The sequence below is a fragment of the Salvelinus fontinalis genome, chromosome 27 (assembly GCF_029448725.1).
Source record: "Salvelinus fontinalis isolate EN_2023a chromosome 27, ASM2944872v1, whole genome shotgun sequence".
NCBI classification, from domain to species: Eukaryota; Metazoa; Chordata; class Actinopteri; order Salmoniformes; family Salmonidae; genus Salvelinus; species Salvelinus fontinalis.
In genome coordinates, this window is record NC_074691.1 from 43,406,012 (window position 1) to 43,427,338 (window position 21,327).

Consider the following 21,327-nt stretch of genomic DNA (forward strand, 5'->3'; position numbering starts at 1 on the left):
ACTGACCCTAAACAGAGAGTACACAGTGGCAGAATACCTGACCGCTGTGACTGACCCTAAACAGAGAGTACACAGTGGCAGAATACCTGACCACTGTGACTGGCCCTAAACAGAGAGTACACAGTGGCAGAATACCTGACCACTGTGACTGACCCTAAACAGAGAGTACACAGTGGCAGAATACCTGACCACTGACTGACCCTAAACAGAGAGTACACAGTGGCAGAATACCTGACCACTGTGACTGGCCCTAAACAGAGAGTCCACAGTGGCAGAATACCTGACCACTGTGACTGACCCAAACTTAAGGAAAGCTTTGACTATGTACAGACTCAGTGAGCATAGCCTTGCTATTGAGAAAGGCCGCCATTGGCAGACATGGCTCTCAAGAGAAGACAGGCTATGTGCCCACTGCCCACAAAATGAGGTGGAAACTGAGCTGCACTTCCTAACCTCCTGCCCAATGTAGGATCATATTAGAGACACATATTTCCCTCAGATTACACAGATCCACAAAGAATTAGAAAACAATTACACTTTTGATAAACTCCCATATCTACTGGGTGAAATACCACAGTGTGACATCACAGCAGCAAGATGTGTGACCTGTTGCCACAAGAAAAGGGCAACCAGTGAAGAACAAACACCATTGTAAATACAACCCATATTTATGCTTATTTATTTTCCCTTTTGTACTTTAACTATTTGCACGTCGTTACAACATTGTACAGTCGTGGCCAAAAGTTTTGAGAATGACACAAATATTAATTTCCACAAAGTTTGCTGCTTCAGTGTCTTTAGATATTTTTGTCAGATGTTACTATGGAATACTGAAGTATAATTACAAGCATTTCATAACTGTCAAAGTTTTTTATTGACAATTACATGAAGTTGATGCAAAGAGTCAATATTTGCAGTGTTGACCCTTCTTTTTAAAGACCTCTGCAATCCGCCCTGGCATGCTGTCAATTAACTTCTGGGCCACATCCTGACTGATGGCAGCCCATTCTTGCATAATCAATGCTTGGAGTCAGAATTTGTGGGGTTTTGTTTGTCCACCCGCCTCTTGAGGATTGACCACAAGTTCTCAATGGGATTAAGGTCTGGGGAGTTTCCTGGCCATGGACCCAAAATATCGATGTTTTATTCCCCGAGCCACTTTTTTTTATCCCTTTTGCCTTATGGCAAGGTGCTCCATCATGCTGGAAAAGGCATTGTTCGTCACCAAACTGTTCCTGGATGGTTGGGAGAAGTTGCTCTCGGAGGATGTGTTGGTACCATTCTTTATTCATGGCTGTGTTCTTAGGCAAAATTGTGAGTGAGTCCACTCCCTTGGCTGAGAAGCAACCGCACACATGAATGGTCTCAGGATGCTTTACTGTTGGCATGACACAGGACTGATGGTAGCACTCCACCTTGTCTTCTCCGGACAAGCTTTTTTCCGGATGCCCCAAACAATCGTAAAGGGGATTCATCAGAGAAAATGACTTTACCCCAGTCCCCAGCAGTCCAATCCCTGTACCTTTTGCAGAATATCAGTCTGTCCCTGATGTTTTTCCTGGAGAGAAGTGGCTTCTCTGCTGCCCTTCTTGACACCAGGCCATCCTCCAAAAGTCTTCGCCTCACTGTGCGTGCAGATGCACTCACACCTGCCTGCTGCCATTCCTGAGCAAGGTCTGTACTGGTGGTGTCCCGATCCTGCAGCTGAATCAACTTTAGGAGACGGTCCTGGGGTTTGCTGGACTTTCTTGGGCGCCCTGAAGCCTTCATCACAACAATTGAACCGCTCTCCTTGAAGTTCTTGATGATCCAATAAATGATTGGCTGTGTCAGGGTATCTCTGGTCCAGGTGTGTCAGTGTGTGTGTGTGTGTGTGTGTGTGTGTGTGTGTGTGTGTGTGTGTGTGTGTGTGTGTGTGTGTGTGTGTGTGTGTGTGTGTGTACCTCGGTGTGAGCGTGGCTGTGTCAGGGTATCTCTGGGCCAGGTGTGTGTGTGTGTGTGTGTGTGTGTGTGTGTGTGTGTGTGTGTGTGTGTGTGTGTGTGTGTGTGTGTGTGTGTGTGTGTGTGTGTGTGCGTACCTGGGTGTGAGCGTGGCTGTGTCAGGGTATCTCTGGGCCAGGTGTGTGTGTGTGTGTGTGTGTGTGTGTGTGTGTGTGTGTGTGTGTGTGTGTGTGTGTGTGTGTGTGTGTGTGTGTGTGTGTGTGTGTGTGTGTGTGTGTGTGTGTGTGTGTGTGCGTGCGTGCGTACCTGGGTGTGAGCGTGGCTGTGTCAGGGTATCTCTGGTCCAGGTGTGTCAGTGTGTGTGTGTGTGTGTGTGTGTGTGTGTGTGTGTGTGTGTGTGTGTGTGTGTACCTCGGTGTGAGCGTGGCTGTGTCAGGGTATCTCTGGGCCAGGTGTGTGTGTGTGTGTGTGTGTGTGTGTGTGTGTGTGTGTGTGTGTGTGTGTGTGTGTGTGTGTGTGTGCGTGCGTGCGTACCTGGGTGTGAGCGTGGCTGTGTCAGGGTATCTCTGGTCCAGGTGTGTGTGTGTGTGTGTGTGTGTGTGTGTGTGTGTGTGTGTGTGTGTGTGTGTGTGTGTGTGTGTGTGTGTGTGTGTGTGTGTGTGTGTGTGCGTGCGTGCGTACCTGGGTGTGAGCGTGGCTGTGTCAGGGTATCTCTGGTCCAGGTGTGTGTGTGTGTGTGTGTGTGTGTGTGTGTGTGTGTGTGTGTGTGTGTGTGTGTGTGTGCGTACCTGGGTGTGAGCGTGGCTGTGTCAGGGTATCTCTGGGCCAGGTGTGTGTGTGTGTGTGTGTGTGTGTGTGTGTGTGTGTGTGTGTGTGTGTGTGTGTGTGTGTGTGTGTGTGTGTGTGTGTGTGTGTGTGTGTGCGTACCTGGGTGTGAGCGTGGCTGTGTCAGGGTATCTCTGGGCCAGGTGTGTGTGTGTGTGTGTGTGTGTGTGTGTGTGTGTGTGTGTGTGTGTGTGTGCGTACCTGGGTGTGAGCGTGGCTGTGTCAGGGTATCTCTGGGCCAGGTGTGTGTGTGTGTGTGTGTGTGTGTGTGTGTGTGTGTGTGTGTGTGTGTGTGTACCTGGGTGTGAGCGTGGCTGTGTCAGGGTATCTCTGGGCCAGGTGTGTGTGTGTGCGTACCTGGGTGTGAGCGTGGCTGTGTCAGGGTATCTCTGGGCCAGGTGTGTGTGTGTGTGTGTGTGTGTGTGTGTGTGTGTGTGTGTGTGTGTGTGTGTGTGTGTGTGTGTGTGTGCGTACCTGGGTGTGAGCGTGGCTGTGTCAGGGTATCTCTGGGCCAGGTGTGTGTGTGTGTGTGTGTGTGTGTGTGTGTGTGTGTGTGTGTGTGTGTGTGTGTGTGTGTGTGTGTGTGTGTGTGTGTGTGTGTGTGTGTGCGTACCTGGGTGTGAGCGTGGCTGTGTCAGGGTATCTCTGGGCCAGGTGTGTGTGTGTGTGTGTGTGTGTGTGTGTGTGTGTGTGTGTGTGTGTGTGCGTACCTGGGTGTGAGCGTGGCTGTGTCAGGGTATCTCTGGGCCAGGTGTGTGTGTGTGTGTGTGTGTGTGTGTGTGTGTGTGTGTGTGTGTGTGTGTACCTGGGTGTGAGCGTGGCTGTGTCAGGGTATCTCTGGGCCAGGTGTGTGTGTGTGCGTACCTGGGTGTGAGCGTGGCTGTGTCAGGGTATCTCTGGGCCAGGTGTGTCAGCAGGTCTTGACTCTCGCTGTAGGAGAAGGGGAAACTGAAGGAGAAGAACGTAGTGGCTCCTTTCACCTCCAACAGACGATGAGTAAACGACAGGAGGAACTGATTATCCACCATCTGAGGAGGACAACACAAACGTTTTGTCAACCAATAACCCAGCCATTTAGTCCATGCATCTCTAAACATTGTGTGTGTGTGTGTGTGTGTGTATAGTGGTATAATGTGTATTTAGTGGTATAATGTGTGTATATAGTGGTATAATGTGTGTATATAGTGGTATAATGTGTGTATATAGTGGTATAATGTGTATATAGCGGTATAATGTGTATATAGCGGTATAATGTGTATATAGCGGTATAATATGTATAGTGGTATAATGTGTGTATATAGTGGTATAATGTGTGTATATATAGTGGTATAATGTGTATGTATAGTGGTATAATGTGTATATATAGTGGTATAATGTGTATATAGTGGTATAATGTGTATATAGCGGTATAATGTGTGTATATAGTGGTATAATGTGTGTATATAGTGGTATAATGTGTATATATAGCGGTATAATGTGTATATAGCGGTATAATGTGTGTATATAGTGGTATAATGTGTATATATAGTGGTATAATGTGTATATAGTGGTATAATGTGTATATATAGTGGTATAATGTGTGTATATAGTGGTATAATGTGTATATATAGTGGTATAATGTGTATAGTGGTATAATGTGTAAAGTGGTATAATGTGTGTATGTATAGTGGTATAATGTGTATGTATAGTGGTATAATGTGTATATATAGTGGTATAATGTGTATATATAGTGGTATAATGTGTGTATATATAGTGGTATAATGTGTATATATAGTGGTATAATGTGTATATAGTGGTATAATGTGTATATATAGTGGTATAATGTGTGTATATAGTAGTATAATGTGTATATATAGTGGTATAATGTGTATATATAGTGGTATAATGTGTATAGTGGTATAATGTGTATAGTGGTATAATGTGTGTATATAGTGGTATAATGTGTGTATATATAGTGGTATAATGTGTGTATATATAGTGGTATAATGTGTATGTATAGTGGTATAATGTGTATATATAGTGGTATAATGTGTATATAGTGGTATAATGTGTGTATATAGTGGTATAATGTGTGTATATAGTGGTATAATGTGTGTATATAGTGGTATAATGTGTATATAGCGGTATAATGTGTATATAGCGGTATAATGTGTATATAGCGGTATAATATGTATAGTGGTATAATGTGTGTATATAGTGGTATAATGTGTGTATATATAGTGGTATAATGTGTATGTATAGTGGTATAATGTGTATATATAGTGGTATAATGTGTATATAGTGGTATAATGTGTATATAGCGGTATAATGTGTGTATATAGTGGTATAATGTGTGTATATAGTGGTATAATGTGTATATATAGCGGTATAATGTGTATATAGCGGTATAATGTGTGTATATAGTGGTATAATGTGTATATATAGTGGTATAATGTGTATATAGTGGTATAATGTGTATATATAGTGGTATAATGTGTGTATATAGTGGTATAATGTGTATATATAGTGGTATAATGTGTATAGTGGTATAATGTGTAAAGTGGTATAATGTGTGTATGTATAGTGGTATAATGTGTATGTATAGTGGTATAATGTGTATATATAGTGGTATAATGTGTATATATAGTGGTATAATGTGTGTATATATAGTGGTATAATGTGTATATATAGTGGTATAATGTGTATATAGTGGTATAATGTGTATATATAGTGGTATAATGTGTGTATATAGTAGTATAATGTGTATATATAGTGGTATAATGTGTATATATAGTGGTATAATGTGTATAGTGGTATAATGTGTATAGTGGTATAATGTGTGTATATAGTGGTATAATGTGTGTATATATAGTGGTATAATGTGTGTATATATAGTGGTATAATGTGTATGTATAGTGGTATAATGTGTATATATAGTGGTATAATGTGTATATAGTGGTATAATGTGTGTATATAGTGGTATAATGTGTGTATATAGTGGTATAATGTGTGTATATAGTGGTATAATGTGTATATAGCGGTATAATGTGTATATAGTGGTATAATGTGTATATAGCGGTATAATGTGTATATAGCGGTATAATGTGTATACAGTGGTATAATGTGTATATATAGTGGTATAATGTGTGTATATATAGTGGTATAATGTGTATATATAGTGGTATAATGTATATATAGTGGTATAATGTGTATATATAGTGGTATAATGTGTATATATAGTGGTATAATGTGTGTATATAGTAGTATAATGTGTATATAGTGGTATAATGTGTGTATATAGTAGTATAATGTGTATATAGTGGTATAATGTGTATATATAGTGGTATAATGTGTATATATAGTGGTATAATGTGTATAGTGGTATAATGTGTGTATATAGTGGTATAATGTGTATATATAGTGGTATAATGTGTGTATATAGTGGTATAATGTGTATATATAGTGGTATAATGTGTGTATATAGTAGTATAATGTGTATATAGTGGTATAATGTGTATATATAGTGGTATAATGTGTGTATATAGTGGTATAATGTGTGTATATAGTGGTATAATGTGTGTATATAGTGGTATAATGTGTATATATAGTGGTATAATGTGTGTATATAGTAGTATAATGTGTATATAGTGGTATAATGTGTGTATATAGTGGTATAATGTGGGTATAGTGGTATAATGTGTGTATATATAGTGGTATAATGTGTGTATATAGTGGTATAATGTGTGTATATATAGTGGTATAATGTGTATAGTGGTATAATGTGTGTATATAGTGGTATAATGTGTATATATAGTGGTATAATGTGTGTATATAGTAGTATAATGTGTATATAGTGGTATAATGTGTATATATAGTGGTATAATGTGTGTATATAGTGGTATAATGTGTGTATAGTGGTATAATGTGTGTATATATAGTGGTATAATGTGTGTATAGTGGTATAATGTGTGTATATATAGTGGTATAATGTGTGTATATAGTGGTATAATGTGTGTATATAGTGGTATAATGTGTGTATATAGTGGTATAATGTGTGTATATAGTTGTATAATGTATATATATAGTGGTATAATGTGTGTATATAGTGGTATAATGTGTGTATATAGTGGTATAATGTGTATATATAGTGGTATAACGTGTGTATATAGTGGTATAATGTGTGTATATAGTGGTATAATGTGTGTATAGTGGTATAATGTGTGTATATATAGTGGTATAATGTGTGTATATATAGTGGTATAATGTGTGTATATAGTGGTATAATGTGTGTATATAGTGGTATAATGTGTGTATATAGTGGTATAATGTGTGTATATAGTAGTATAATGTGTATATATAGTGGTATAATGTGTATATATAGTGGTATAATGTGTGTATATAGTGGTATAATGTGTGTATAGTGGTATAATGTGTGTATATAGTGGTATAATGTGTGTATAGTGGTATAATGTGTGTATAGTGGTATAATGTGTGTATATAGTGGTATAATGTATGTATATAGTGGTATAATGTATATATATAGTGGTATAATGTGTGTATATAGTGGTATAATGTGTGTATAGTGGTATAATGTGTATATATAGTGGTATAATGTGTATATAGTGGTATAATGTGTGTATATATAGTGGTATAATGTGTGTATAGTGGTATAATGTGTGTATATATAGTGGTATAATGTGTGTATATAGTGGTATAATGTGTGTATATAGTTGTATAATGTATATATAGTGGTATAATGTGTGTATATAGTGGTATAATGTGTGTATATAGTGGTATAATGTGTGTATATAGTGGTATAATGTGTGTATATAGTGGTATAATGTGTGTATAGTGGTATAATGTGTGTATATAGTGGTATAATGTGTGTATATAGTGGTATAATGTGTGTATATAGTTGTATAATGTATATATAGTGGTATAATGTGTGTATATATAGTGGTATAATGTGTGTATATAGTGGTATAATGTGTGTATATAGTTGTATAATGTGTATATATAGTGGTATAATGTGTGTATATATAGTGGTATCATGTGTATATTTAGTGGTATAATGTGTGTATAGTGGTATAATGTGTATATTTAGTGGTATAATGTGTGTATAGTGGTATAATGTGTGTATATATAGTGGTATAATGTGTGTATATAGTGGTATAATGTGTATATAGTGGTATAATGTGTATATAGTGGTATAATGTGTGTATAATGTGTGTATATAGTGGTATAATGTGTGTATATATAGTGGTATAATGTGTATAGTGGTATAATGTGTGTATATAGTGGTATAATGTGTGTATATAGTGGTATAATGTGTGTATATAGTGGTATAATGTGTGTATATAGTGGTATAATGTGTATATATAGTAGTATAATGTGTATATAGTGGTATAATGTGTGTATATAGTGGTATAATGTGTGTATGTATAGTGGTATAATGTGTATATATAGTGGTAAAATGTGTATATATAGTGGTATAATGTGTATATAGTGGTATAATGTGTATATAGTGGTATAATGTGTGTATATATAGTGGTATAATGTGTGTGTATATAGTGGTATAATGTGTGTGTATATAGTGGTATAATGTGTATATAGTGGTATAATGTGTGTATATAGTGGTATAATGTGTATATATAGTAGTATAATGTGTATATAGTGGTATAATGTGTATATATAGTAGTATAATGTGTATATAGTGGTATAATGTGTGTATAGTGGTATAATGTGTGTGTATAGTAGTATAATGTGTATATATAGTGGTATAATGTGTATATATAGTAGTATAATGTGTATATATAGTAGTATAATGTGTATATAGTGGTATAATGTGTGTATATAGTGGTATAATGTGTGTGTATATAGTGGTATAATGTGTGTGTATATAGTGGTATAATGTGTATATAGTGGTATAATGTGTGTGCATATAGTGGTATAATGTGTATATAGTGGTATAATGTGTATATATAGTAGTATAATGTGTATATAGTGGTATAATGTGTATATATAGTGGTATAATGTGTGTGTATAGTGGTATAATGTGTATATATAGTAGTATAATGTGTATATAGTGGTATAATGTGTATATATAGTAGTATAATGTGTATATAGTGGTATAATGTGTGTATAGTGGTATAATGTGTGTGTATAGTGGTATAATGTGTATATATAGTAGTATAATGTGTATATAGTGGTATAATGTGTATATATAGTGGTATTATGTGTATATAGTGCTATAATGTGTGTATAGTGTGTGTACCTCGTATGTGGGTCTGTCCCGTACTCTCTCCCAGCGTGTCCTACCAGGTACAGTCTTGACTAGAGGAGCCATTCCCTGGTTGTACAGTTTACTCTGCTTGTTCATATTCATTACATTGACCTTCAGCAGTCGCCCCGGCACAGCACCACGCACACTGAAGTAAAACCAGGACCTGCAACACAATGAGAGGCTGTATTCTGCAGAGCCCAGAGGAGGCTGTATTCTGCAGAGCCCAGAGGAGGCTGTATTCTGTAGAGCCCAGAGGAGGCTGTATTCTGTAGAGCCCAGAGGAGGCTGTATTCTGTAGAGCCCAGAGGAGGCTGTATTCTGCAGAGCCCAGAGGAGGCTGTATTCTGCAGAGCCCAGAGGAGGCTGTATTCTGCAGAGCCCAGAGGAGGCTGTATTCTGTAGAGCCCAGAGGAGGCTGTATTCTGTAGAGCCCAGAGGAGTGTGTTGTTTGGTTACACATATTGTTCTACCTGTCCCAATTGAGTGTCTGTGTGTGAGTTGCTAGGTTACCTGTTTCCATTCTCGTGTTCTGTCCCGGCACAGTCAGGAAGCGTCCAGACATTAAACTCGTAGTCGGGGGCGTTGCTAAGGGTTGTGGAAGTGGAACAGGCGGTGTCGGAGGGGGAGGAGTCGACCTTCTCCACACGGCCCAGGTTTCCAGAGTCAAACCTGGAGCTGAACACCAAGCTTCCAACACGAACCTCCATGACCTCTGACCTACCCTCGGGGCCAGCTGGTACTCACACCCACCCCGTTGGAGATAAACACACCACCCTGTTGGAGATAAACACACTCACCCTGTTGGAGATAAACACACCACCCTGTTGGAGATAAACACACCACCCTGTTGGAGATAAACACACCCACCCTGTTGGAGATAAACACACCACCCTGTTGGAGATAAACACACCACCCTGTTGGAGATAAACACACCACCCTGTTGGAGATAAACACACCACCCTGTTAGAGATAAACACACTCACCCTGCTGGAGATAAACACACCACCCTGTTGGAGATAAACACACCACCCTGTTGGAGATAAACACACCACCCTGTTAGAGATAAACACACCACCCTGCTGGAGATAAACACACCACCCTGTTGGAGATAAACACACCACCCTGTTGGAGATAAACACACCACTCTGTTGGAGATAAACACACCACCCTGTTGGAGATAAACACACCCACCCTGTTGGAGATAAACACACCCACCCTGTTGGAGATAAACACACCCACCCTGTTAGAGATAAACACACCACCCTGTTGGAGATAAACACACCCACCCTGTTGGAGATAAACACACCCACCCTGTTGGAGATAAACACACCCACCCTGTTGGAGATAAACACACCCACCCTGTTGGAGATAAACACACCACCCTGTTAGAGATAAACACACCACCCTGATGGAGATAAACACACCCACCCTGTTGGAGATAAACACACCACCCTGTTGGAGATAAACACACCACCCTGTTGGAGATAAACACACCACCCTATTGGAGATAAACACACCACCCTGTTGGAGATAAACACACCACCCTGTTGGAGATAAACACACCACCCTGTTGGAGATAAACACACCACCCTGTTGGAGATAAACACACCCACCCTGTTGGAGATAAACACACCCACCCTGTTGGAGATAAACACACCACCCTGTTGGAGATAAACACACCCACCCTGTTGGAGATAAACACACCCACCCTGTTGGAGATAAACACACCCACCCTGTTGGAGATAAACACACCCACCCTGTTAGAGATAAACACACCACCCTGTTGGAGATAAACACACCACCCTGTTGGAGATAAACACACTCACCCTGTTGGAGATAAACACACCACCCTGTTGGAGATAAACACACCACCCTGTTGGAGATAAACACACCCACCCTGTTGGAGATAAACACACCCACCCTGTTGGAGATAAACACACCCACCCTGTTGGAGATAAACACACCCACCCTGTTGGAGATAAACACACCCACCCTGTTAGAGATAAACACACCACCCTGTTGGAGATAAACACACCACCCTGTTGGAGATAAACACACCACCCTGTTGGAGATAAACACACCACCCTGTTGGAGATAAACACACCACCCTGTTGGAGATAAACACACTCACCCTGTTGGAGATAAACACACCACCCTGTTGGAGATAAACACACCACCCTGTTAGAGATAAACACACTCACCCTGTTGGAGATAAACACACCACCCTGTTGGAGATAAACACACCACCCTGCTGGAGATAAACACACCACCCTGTTGGAGATAAACACACCACCCTGTTGGAGATAAACACACCACCCTGTTAGAGATAAACACACCACCCTGTTGGAGATAAACACACCACCCTGTTGGAGATAAACACACCACCCTGTTGGAGATAAACACACCACCCTGTTGGAGATAAACACACCACCCTGTTAGAGATAAACACACTCACCCTGATGGAGATAAACACACCACCCTGTTGGAGATAAACACACTCACCCTGTTGGAGATAAACACACCACCCTGTTGGAGATAAACACACCACCCTGTTGGAGATAAACACACTCACACCACCCTGTTGGAGATAAACACACCCACACCACCCTGTTGGAGATAAACACACTCACCCTGTTAGAGATAAACACACTCACCCTGTTGGAGATAAACACACCACCCTGTTGGAGATAAACACACCACCCTGTTAGAGATAAACACACCACCCTGATGGAGATAAACACACCACCCTGTTGGAGATAAATACACCCACCCTGCTGGAGATAAACACACCACCCTGTTGGAGATAAACACACCACCCTGTTGGAGATAAACACACCACCCTGTTAGAGATAAACACACCACCCTGTTGGAGATAAACACACCACCCTGTTGGAGATAAACACACCACCCTGTTGGAGATAAACACACCACCCTGTTGGAGATAAACACACCACCCTGTTAGAGATAAACACACTCACCCTGTTGGAGATAAACACACCACCCTGTTGGAGATAAACACACCACCCTGTTGGAGATAAACACACTCACACCACCCTGTTGGAGATAAACACACCCACACCACCCTGTTGGAGATAAACACACTCACCCTGTTGGAGATAAACACACTCACCCTGTTGGAGATAAACACACTAACCCTGTTGGAGATAAATACACCCACCCTGCTGGAGATAAACACACCACCCTGTTGGAGATAAACACACCACCCTGTTGGAGATAAACACACCACCCTGTTAGAGATAAACACACCACCCTGTTGGAGATAAACACACCACCCTGTTGGAGATAAACACACCACCCTGTTGGAGATAAACACACCACCCTGTTGGAGATAAACACACCACCCTGTTGGAGATAAACACACCACCCTGTTGGAGATAAACACACCACCCTGTTGGAGATAAACACACCACCCTGTTGGAGATAAACACACCACCCTGTTAGAGATAAACACACTCACCCTGATGGAGATAAACACACCACCCTGTTGGAGATAAACACACTCACCCTGTTGGAGATAAACACACCACCCTGTTGGAGATAAACACACCACCCTGTTGGAGATAAACACACTCACACCACCCTGTTGGAGATAAACACACCCACACCACCCTGTTGGAGATAAACACACTCACCCTGTTGGAGATAAACACACTCACCCTGTTGGAGATAAACACACTAACCCTGTTGGAGATAAACACACTAACCCTGTTGGAGATAAACACACTCACCCTGTTGGAGATAAACACACCACCCTGTTGGAGATAAACACACCACCCTGTTGGAGATAAACACACCACCCTGTTGGAGATAAACACACCACCCTGTTGGAGATAAACACACCACCCTGTTGGAGATAAACACACCACCCTGTTGGAGATAAACACACCACCCTGTTGGAGATAAACACACTCACACCACCCTGTTGGAGATAAACACACTCACCCTGTTGGAGATAAACACACCCACCATGCTGGAGATAAACACACCACCCTGTTGGAGATAAACACACCACCCTGTTGGAGATGAACACACCCACCATGCTGGAGATAAACACACCACCCTGTTGGAGATAAACACACCACCCTGTTGGAGATAAACACACCACCCTGTTGGAGATAAACACACCACCCTGTTGGAGATAAACACACCACCCTGTTGGAGATAAACACACCACCCTGTTGGAGATAAACACACCACCCTGTTGGAGATAAACACACCACCCTGTTAGAGATAAACACACCACCCTGTTGGAGATAAACACACCACCCTGTTGGAGATAAACACACCACCCTGTTGGAGATAAACACACCACCCTGTTGGAGATAAACACACCACCCTGTTAGAGATAAACACACTCACCCTGATGGAGATAAACACACCACCCTGTTGGAGATAAACACACTCACCCTGTTGGAGATAAACACACCACCCTGTTGGAGATAAACACACCACCCTGTTGGAGATAAACACACCCACACCACCCTGTTGGAGATAAACACACTCACCCTGTTAGAGATAAACACACTCACCCTGTTGGAGATAAACACACCACCCTGTTGGAGATAAACACACCACCCTGTTGGAGATAAACACACCACCCTGTTGGAGATAAACACACTCACACCACCCTGTTGGAGATAAACACACCCACACCACCCTGTTGGAGATAAACACACTCACCCTGTTGGAGATAAACACACTCACCCTGTTGGAGATAAACACACTCACCCTGTTGGAGATAAACACACTAACCCTGTTGGAGATAAATACACCCACCCTGCTGGAGATAAACACACCACCCTGTTGGAGATAAACACACCACCCTGTTAGAGATAAACACACCACCCTGTTAGAGATAAACACACCACCCTGTTGGAGATAAACACACCACCCTGTTGGAGATAAACACACCACCCTGTTGGAGATAAACACACCACCCTGTTGGAGATAAACACACCACCCTGTTGGAGATAAACACACCACCCTGTTGGAGATAAACACACCACCCTGTTAGAGATAAACACACTCACCCTGATGGAGATAAACACACCACCCTGTTGGAGCAAAACACACTCACCCTGTTGGAGATAAACACACCACCCTGTTGGAGATAAACACACCACCCTGTTGGAGATAAACACACTCACACCACCCTGTTGGAGATAAACACACCCACACCACCCTGTTGGAGATAAACACACTCACCCTGTTGGAGATAAACACACTAACCCTGTTGGAGATAAACACACTAACCCTGTTGGAGATAAACACACTCACCCTGTTGGAGATAAACACACTCACCCTGTTGGAGATAAACACACCACCCTGTTGGAGATAAACACACCACCCTGTTGGAGATAAACACACCACCCTGTTGGAGATAAACACACCACCCTGTTGGAGATAAACACACCACCCTGTTGGAGATAAACACACCACCCTGTTGGAGATAAACACACCACCCTGTTGGAGATAAACACACCACCCTGTTGGAGATAAACACACTCACACCACCCTGTTGGAGATAAACACACTCACCCTGTTGGAGATAAACACACCCACCATGCTGGAGATAAACACACCACCCTGTTGGAGATAAACACACCACCCTGTTGGAGATAAACACACCACCCTGTTGGAGATAAACACACCACCCTGTTGGAGATAAACACACCACCCTGTTGGAGATAAACACACCACCCTGTTGGAGATAAACACACCACCCTGTTGGAGATAAACACACCACCCTGTTAGAGATAAACACACCACCCTGTTAGAGATAAACACACCACCCTGTTGGAGATAAACACACCACCCTGTTGGAGATAAACACACCACCCTGTTGGAGATAAACACACCACCCTGTTGGAGATAAACACACCACCCTGTTGGAGATAAACACACCACCCTGTTGGAGATAAACACACCACCCTGTTGGAGATAAACACACCACCCTGTTGGAGATAAACACACCACCCTGTTGGAGATAAACACACCACCCTGTTGGAGATAAACACACCACCCTGTTGGAGATAAACACACCACCCTGTTGGAGATAAACACACCACCCTGTTGGAGATAAACACACCACCCTGTTGGAGATAAACACACCGCCCTGTTGGAGATAAACACACCGCCCTGTTGGAGATAAACACACCGCCCTGTTGGAGATAAACACACCGCCCTGTTGGAGATAAACACACCACCCTGTTGGAGATAAACACACCACCCTGTTGGAGATAAACACACCACCCTGTTAGAGATAAACACACTCACCCTGTTGGAGATAAATACACTCACCCTGTTGGAGATAAACACACCACCCTGTTGGAGATAAACACACCACCCTGTTGGAGATAAACACACCACCCTGTTGGAGATAAACACACCACCCTGATGGAGATAAACACACCACCCTGTTGGAGATAAACACACTCACCCTGTTGGAGATAAACACACCACCCTGTTGGAGATAAACACACCACCCTGTTGGAGATAAACACACCACCCTGTTGGAGATAAACACACCACCCTGATGGAGATAAACACACCACCCTGTTGGAGATAAACACACCACCCTGTTGGAGATAAACACACCACCCTGTTGGAGATAAACACACCACCCTGTTGGAGATAAACACACCACCCTGATGGAGATAAACACACCACCCTGTTGGAGATAAACACACCACCCTGATGGAGATAAACACACTCACCCTGTTGGAGATAAATACACCCACCCTGCTGGAGATAAACACACCACCCTGTTGGAGATAAACACACCACCCTGTTGGAGATAAACACACCACCCTGTTGGAGATAAACACACCACCCTGTTGGAGATAAACACACCACCCTGTTGGAGATAAACACACCACCCTGTTGGAGATAAACACACCCACCCTGTTAGAGATAAACACACCACCCTGTTAGAGATAAACACACTCACTCTGTTGGAGATAAACACACCACCCTGTTAGAGATAAACACACCACCCTGTTGGAGATAAACACACCACCCTGTTGGAGATAAACACACTCACCCTGTTGGAGATAAACACACACACACAAAACCAACATGCTAACTTCTAGAATCCAGACGCTGACATTCCATCCCCTTGCAACCACAGACCCGGACAAGCCATCTACCTACACAGACCCAGTCACAGAGGAAGAAATACTGAAAAATGTCTCCAGCTCTGTCTGGGCCTGGAGGCTTGCTGCCAGGACTGAGGCTGGTTGGTGCGGCAACGTTCTATTGTTGCTGGTTGAATGGACAAAAAGCCTCGCTAGCAAAACATTAGCGGGCCAGTGGTCTGACTTTGATATCAAATGACGTTCCTTGGATAAGTTAAACAAGTGTTAACGTTACAAATTAACAAAATCCCTAGTCTGTCAGAAAGGTGATTGTATGATGTATTGACATTTTGATTTGGATGCTCTAACGTCACGGGCTAGCCAAGTTAACGTAACGTTACGTAGCTAGCAGACAGGTAAGGAAATAAAAAACAAGCAAGGGAATGTACAATCTCGTCACCACTCGATCGATGCAATCTCAGTAGAAACATGCATAGAAAGACCATCTTACTTATTTGTGACGATAATCTTACTTATTTGTGAACGATGCTCATCTTTGGCTTTCGTCTCTTTCGCGATCACCAAACAGCTCTTTAAACCCAAACAAACCCAATAGTAGCTGAGAAACAACAACACGGTGGCTGATTGGCTCAGGCAGGAAGAAAAAGACCACGTCAGAACAAGGCGAACGCAGATTGGTTGACTTGGCTCGAGATAAATATTAAATCTGAAAATGTATTTAAACCCTAATGGCGTCTTTTTGTAGGCACTAACTCAACCATTGTTCGTTGTTGATAAAACCTATGAAAAATGAATGGAAGTTTTGTAGGGTTTTTGGATAAACGCTGTAAATAAGGTATGTGGTAAACACAAGCTGAGGATATCCTATACGTTTTGAGATAATCTTAATGAGATAATCTTAATCAGCTAACTATCATCACTTTTTGTTAATTTTGAAGCGTAATAAAAAAAGCACAAAGGCTTCAAAATTCATGAAGGTCATGACTGATATTAGACTAAAGAAGGAAACATATAATACCTCCTAGGCCTGTGTTAACCAACCCTGTGTACAGGGATGTTGCCTCATATTGTTATACAGTATATATACAAAAGTATGTGGACACCCCTTCAAATGAGTGGATTCGGCTATTTCAGCCCCACCCGTTGCTGACAGGTATAAAAATCGAGCACACATCCATGCAATCTCCGTAGACAAACATTGGCAGTAGAATGGCCTTACTGAAGAGCTCAGTGACTTTCAATGTGGTATCGTCATAAGATCCCACCTTTCCAACAAGTCAGTTCGTCAAATGTCTGGCCTGCTAAACCTGCCCCAATCAACTGTAAATGTTGTTATTGTGAAGTGGACACGTCTAGGAACAACAACAGCAACAATGTTCACCCACGACTACGTGGCTGTGCATGACTCCAACACCATCATTACGTTTGCAGACAACAATGTTGGTAGGCCTGATCACCGCCAACGATGAGGCAGTCTACAGGTCGGAGGTCAGAGACCTGGCAATGTGGTGCTAGGAGAACAACCTCTCCCTCAACGTCAGCAAGACAAAGGAGCTGACCGTGGACTACAGGAAACGGAGGGCCGACACACCCCCATTCACATCGACGGATTTGTAGTGGAGCGGATCGAGAGCTTCAAGTTCCTCGGTGTCCACATCACTAAGCACCTGTCATCGTCCAAACACACCAACACCCAGCACAGTCGTGAAGAAGGCACGACAATGTCTCTTCCCCCTCAGGAGGCTGAAAACATTTGACATCTGATCCTCAAAAAGTTCTACAACTGCACCGTTGAGAGCATTTTGACTGGCTGCATCGCCTCTTGGTACGGCAACGGCTTGTCATCTGACCGCAAGGCACTACAAAGGGTATGGCATACAGCCCAGTACATCACTGGGGCCAAGCTCCCTGCCATCCAGGACCTCTATACCAGGCTGTGTCAGAGGCCCTACAAATTGTCAAAGACTCCAGCCACCCAAGTCATAGACTGTTCTCTCTGTTAATCTCTGCACGGCAAGCAGTACCCAAGCGCCAAGTCTTGGACCAAAAGGCTCCTGAACAGCTTCTACCGCCAAGCCATAAGACTGCTGAACAGTTGGCTTCCTGGACTATTAGCATTGACCCCCTATTTTTTATTTTGCATTGACATTCTTGCACACTGACTAGACTCTACCCACACACTCACTGGACTCTACTCACACACTGACTAGACTACCCACACACTCACTGGACTCTACCCACACACTCACTGGACTCTACCCACACACTCACTGGACTCTACCCACACACTGACTAGACTACCCACACACTCACAAGACTCTACCCACACACTCACTAGACTCTACCCACACACTCACTAGACTCTACCCACACACTCACTGGACTCTACCCACACACTCACTGGACTCTACCCACACACTCACTGGACTCTACCCACACACTGACAAGACTCTACCCACACACTCACTAGACTCTACCCACACACTGACAAGACACATTTTCACACTCTTCACATATGCTGCTGCTACTCTGTTTATTATCTATCCTGATTGCCGGGGTAGGCCGTCATTATAAATAAGAATTTGTTAACTAACTTGCCGAGTTAAATAAAGGTTAAATATATATATATTTTTAAATAGCCTAGTCATTTTTAACCATACCTACATTTGAAGTCAGAAGTTTACATACACATAGGTTGGAGTCATTAAAACTAATTTTTCAACCACTGTGGATGTATTTCAAAGCCTACCTTCAAACTCAGTGCCTCTTTGCTTGACATCATGTGAAAATCAAAAGAAATCAGCCAAGACCTCAGAAAAAAATTGTAGACCTCCACAAGTCTGGTTCATCCTTGGGAGCAATTTCCAAATGTCTGAAGGTACCACGTTCATCTGTACAAACAATAGTACGCAAGTATAAACACCATGGGACCACGCAGCCGTCATACCACTCAGGAAGGAGACGCGTTCTGTCTCCTAGAGATGAACGTACTTTGGTGTGAAAAGTGCAAATCAATCCCAGAACAGCAAAGGACCTGTGAAGATGCTGTTAGGAAACAGGTACAAAAGTATCTATGTCCACAGTAAAACAAGTCCTATATCGACATAACCTGAAAGGCTGCACAGCAAGGAAGAAGCCACTGCTCCAAAACCGCCATAAAAAAGCCAGACTACGGTATGCAACTGCACATGGGGACAGCCTGATTACTACCTTGTACCCCTGCACATTGACTCAGTACTGGTACTCCTGCACATTGACTCAGTACTGGTACCCCTGCACATTGACTCAGTACTGGTACCCCTGCACATTGACTCAGTACTGGTACCCCTGCACATTGACTCAGTACTGGTACCCCTGCACATTGACTCAGTACTGGTACCCCTGCACATTGACTCAGTACTGGTACTCCTGCACATTGACTCAGTACTGGTACCCCTGCACATTGACTCAGTACTGGTACCCCTGCATATTGACTCAGTACTGGTACCCCTGCACATTGACTCATGTTTTGTACACTCAGTGTATATACTGTATTCTAGTCAATGCTCTTCCTATATACCTACTGTTGTACACCTTATTCTATTCATATACTGTCAATACTGTCTATACACATCATAATATACATACTATATATATTTATATTCCGGATTCTGACATTGCTCGTTCTGATATTTATTAATACCTTTATTTTTTGGATGTGTGCATATTGTGTTGTATTGTTAGGAATTACTGCATTGTTGGACATTGAAACATAAGCATTTCGCTGCACCTGCTAAATATGTGTTCGCGACCAATTTGATTTGATTTGCATTGTAATGGGGCTGTGCTAAGCAACATGTGGGATCAAACACTTTAAAAGTGTCCCGAAAATGTGGCGTAGGCTGTGTTACGCATACCATTCAATCTCTCTAACTGATTGGAAAGTCTGCTATTCTTCCTTATTATAAAGAGAACTAACTGTGTACTGAGATTTCAAAAACTATCGGTCGTGTGACGTCATACGGGCTAGGAGACGTGGCACCGGGAACATCAGTAGCTACTCCTCAGCAGCACGCTCTTTACCGGCCAGCACCAAGCCGTTCGAGACGACTTTCTTCCCCTCAGGGCTGTACGATCGAGATAATGGCGTCAAATAACAGTCAGGTTGGAAAGTGGGAAGTCGTGAAAAAAAGCAAGAAACCGGGCACCGCCGGCAGCGGAGGGAAAAATCCCGGGGAGAAGAAAGCTGGAAGGAAAGCTCTGAGCGAATCCAACATGACGAGGATCGACCAGCTACGTAAGTTTACATGGCTAGCTGCTAGAGAGGTTACGTTAGCCACCGCCAACTAGCTACCGACATACCCACCACTTATAACTGTCGCTAACGTTACAACTTAGCAGCTAGGTGTTGCTAATGTAATAATGTGTGGTTTTGGGTCCAGTTTTGTCTGCCACGTTGGCTGGCTAACCTAGCGGATGTTCGCTAAACCACAAGTTAGCTAACATCAGCGTATGGCTTAAACTAGCTACCGTAAGTTTGCTAATTAGCCAAACAGGAAGTTAGTTAAGTTGACTTGGCTAGCCAGCCCACTGGTTTGTCAGGTAGCCCCTCAAGCCCACTGGTTTGTCAGGTAGCCCCTCAAGCCCACTGGTTTGTCAGGTAGCCCCTCAAGCCCACTGGTTTGTCAGGTAGCCCCTCAAGCCCACTTGTTTGTCAGGTAGCCCCTCAAGCCCACTGGTTTGTCAGGTAGCCCCTCAAGCCCACTGGTTTGTCAGGTAGCCCCTCAAGCCCACTGGTTTGTCAGGTAGCCCCTCAAGCCCACTGGTTTGTCAGGTAGCCCCTCAAGCCTGCCGGGCTAGTTGGCTAGCAGGGTTGTTGGTTTTGGCAAAGTCCGTCAACTTGAACAGCGTTAGCTGCGTAGCCTCGTTCTCGCCTGCTTTCTTCGGGCCCCATATAGCCTTGAATGACAGTAGCTAGTAAACCGCTATGTTAGCTAGTAAACCGCTATGTTAGTTAGCCTGCTGCTAGACAGCAACGGCAATATCATGAAGAACGGTAGGTTCTCCGTTCTTGTCTATAAAATAGATTTCGCAGACCCATGGTGTCGCTAGCTAACGTTATTGTCGTTAGGGAAATCTAGCAGTGAACGTTACCACTAGCTTAGTTTGCTAGGAATGTCTCAACAAATGAAACGTCATCAC

General features: G+C 42.7%; 2 protein-coding genes across 2 annotated transcripts in view; one reads left to right on the forward strand and one right to left on the reverse strand.

Moving 5' to 3' along the window:
• agbl5 (AGBL carboxypeptidase 5) overlaps positions 1-16,780 on the reverse strand; it is a gene marked incomplete in the record, with an annotated part of 126,129 nt that extends 109,349 nt beyond the window's left edge. The window contains 4 exon segments of the mRNA XM_055885807.1: positions 3,631-3,794; positions 9,020-9,191; positions 9,539-9,802; positions 16,637-16,780. Coding sequence (XP_055741782.1) covers positions 3,631-3,794; positions 9,020-9,191; positions 9,539-9,735 — 533 coding nt within the window.
• Positions 16,781-20,146: 3,366 nt separating this feature from the next.
• tmem214 (transmembrane protein 214) overlaps positions 20,147-21,327 on the forward strand; it is a 76,143-nt gene continuing 74,962 nt past the window's right edge. The window contains exon 1 of the mRNA XM_055885811.1: positions 20,147-20,422. Within this exon, the coding sequence (XP_055741786.1) occupies positions 20,269-20,422 (154 nt within the window). The 5' untranslated portion in view covers positions 20,147-20,268. The remainder of the gene's footprint in view (positions 20,423-21,327) is intronic.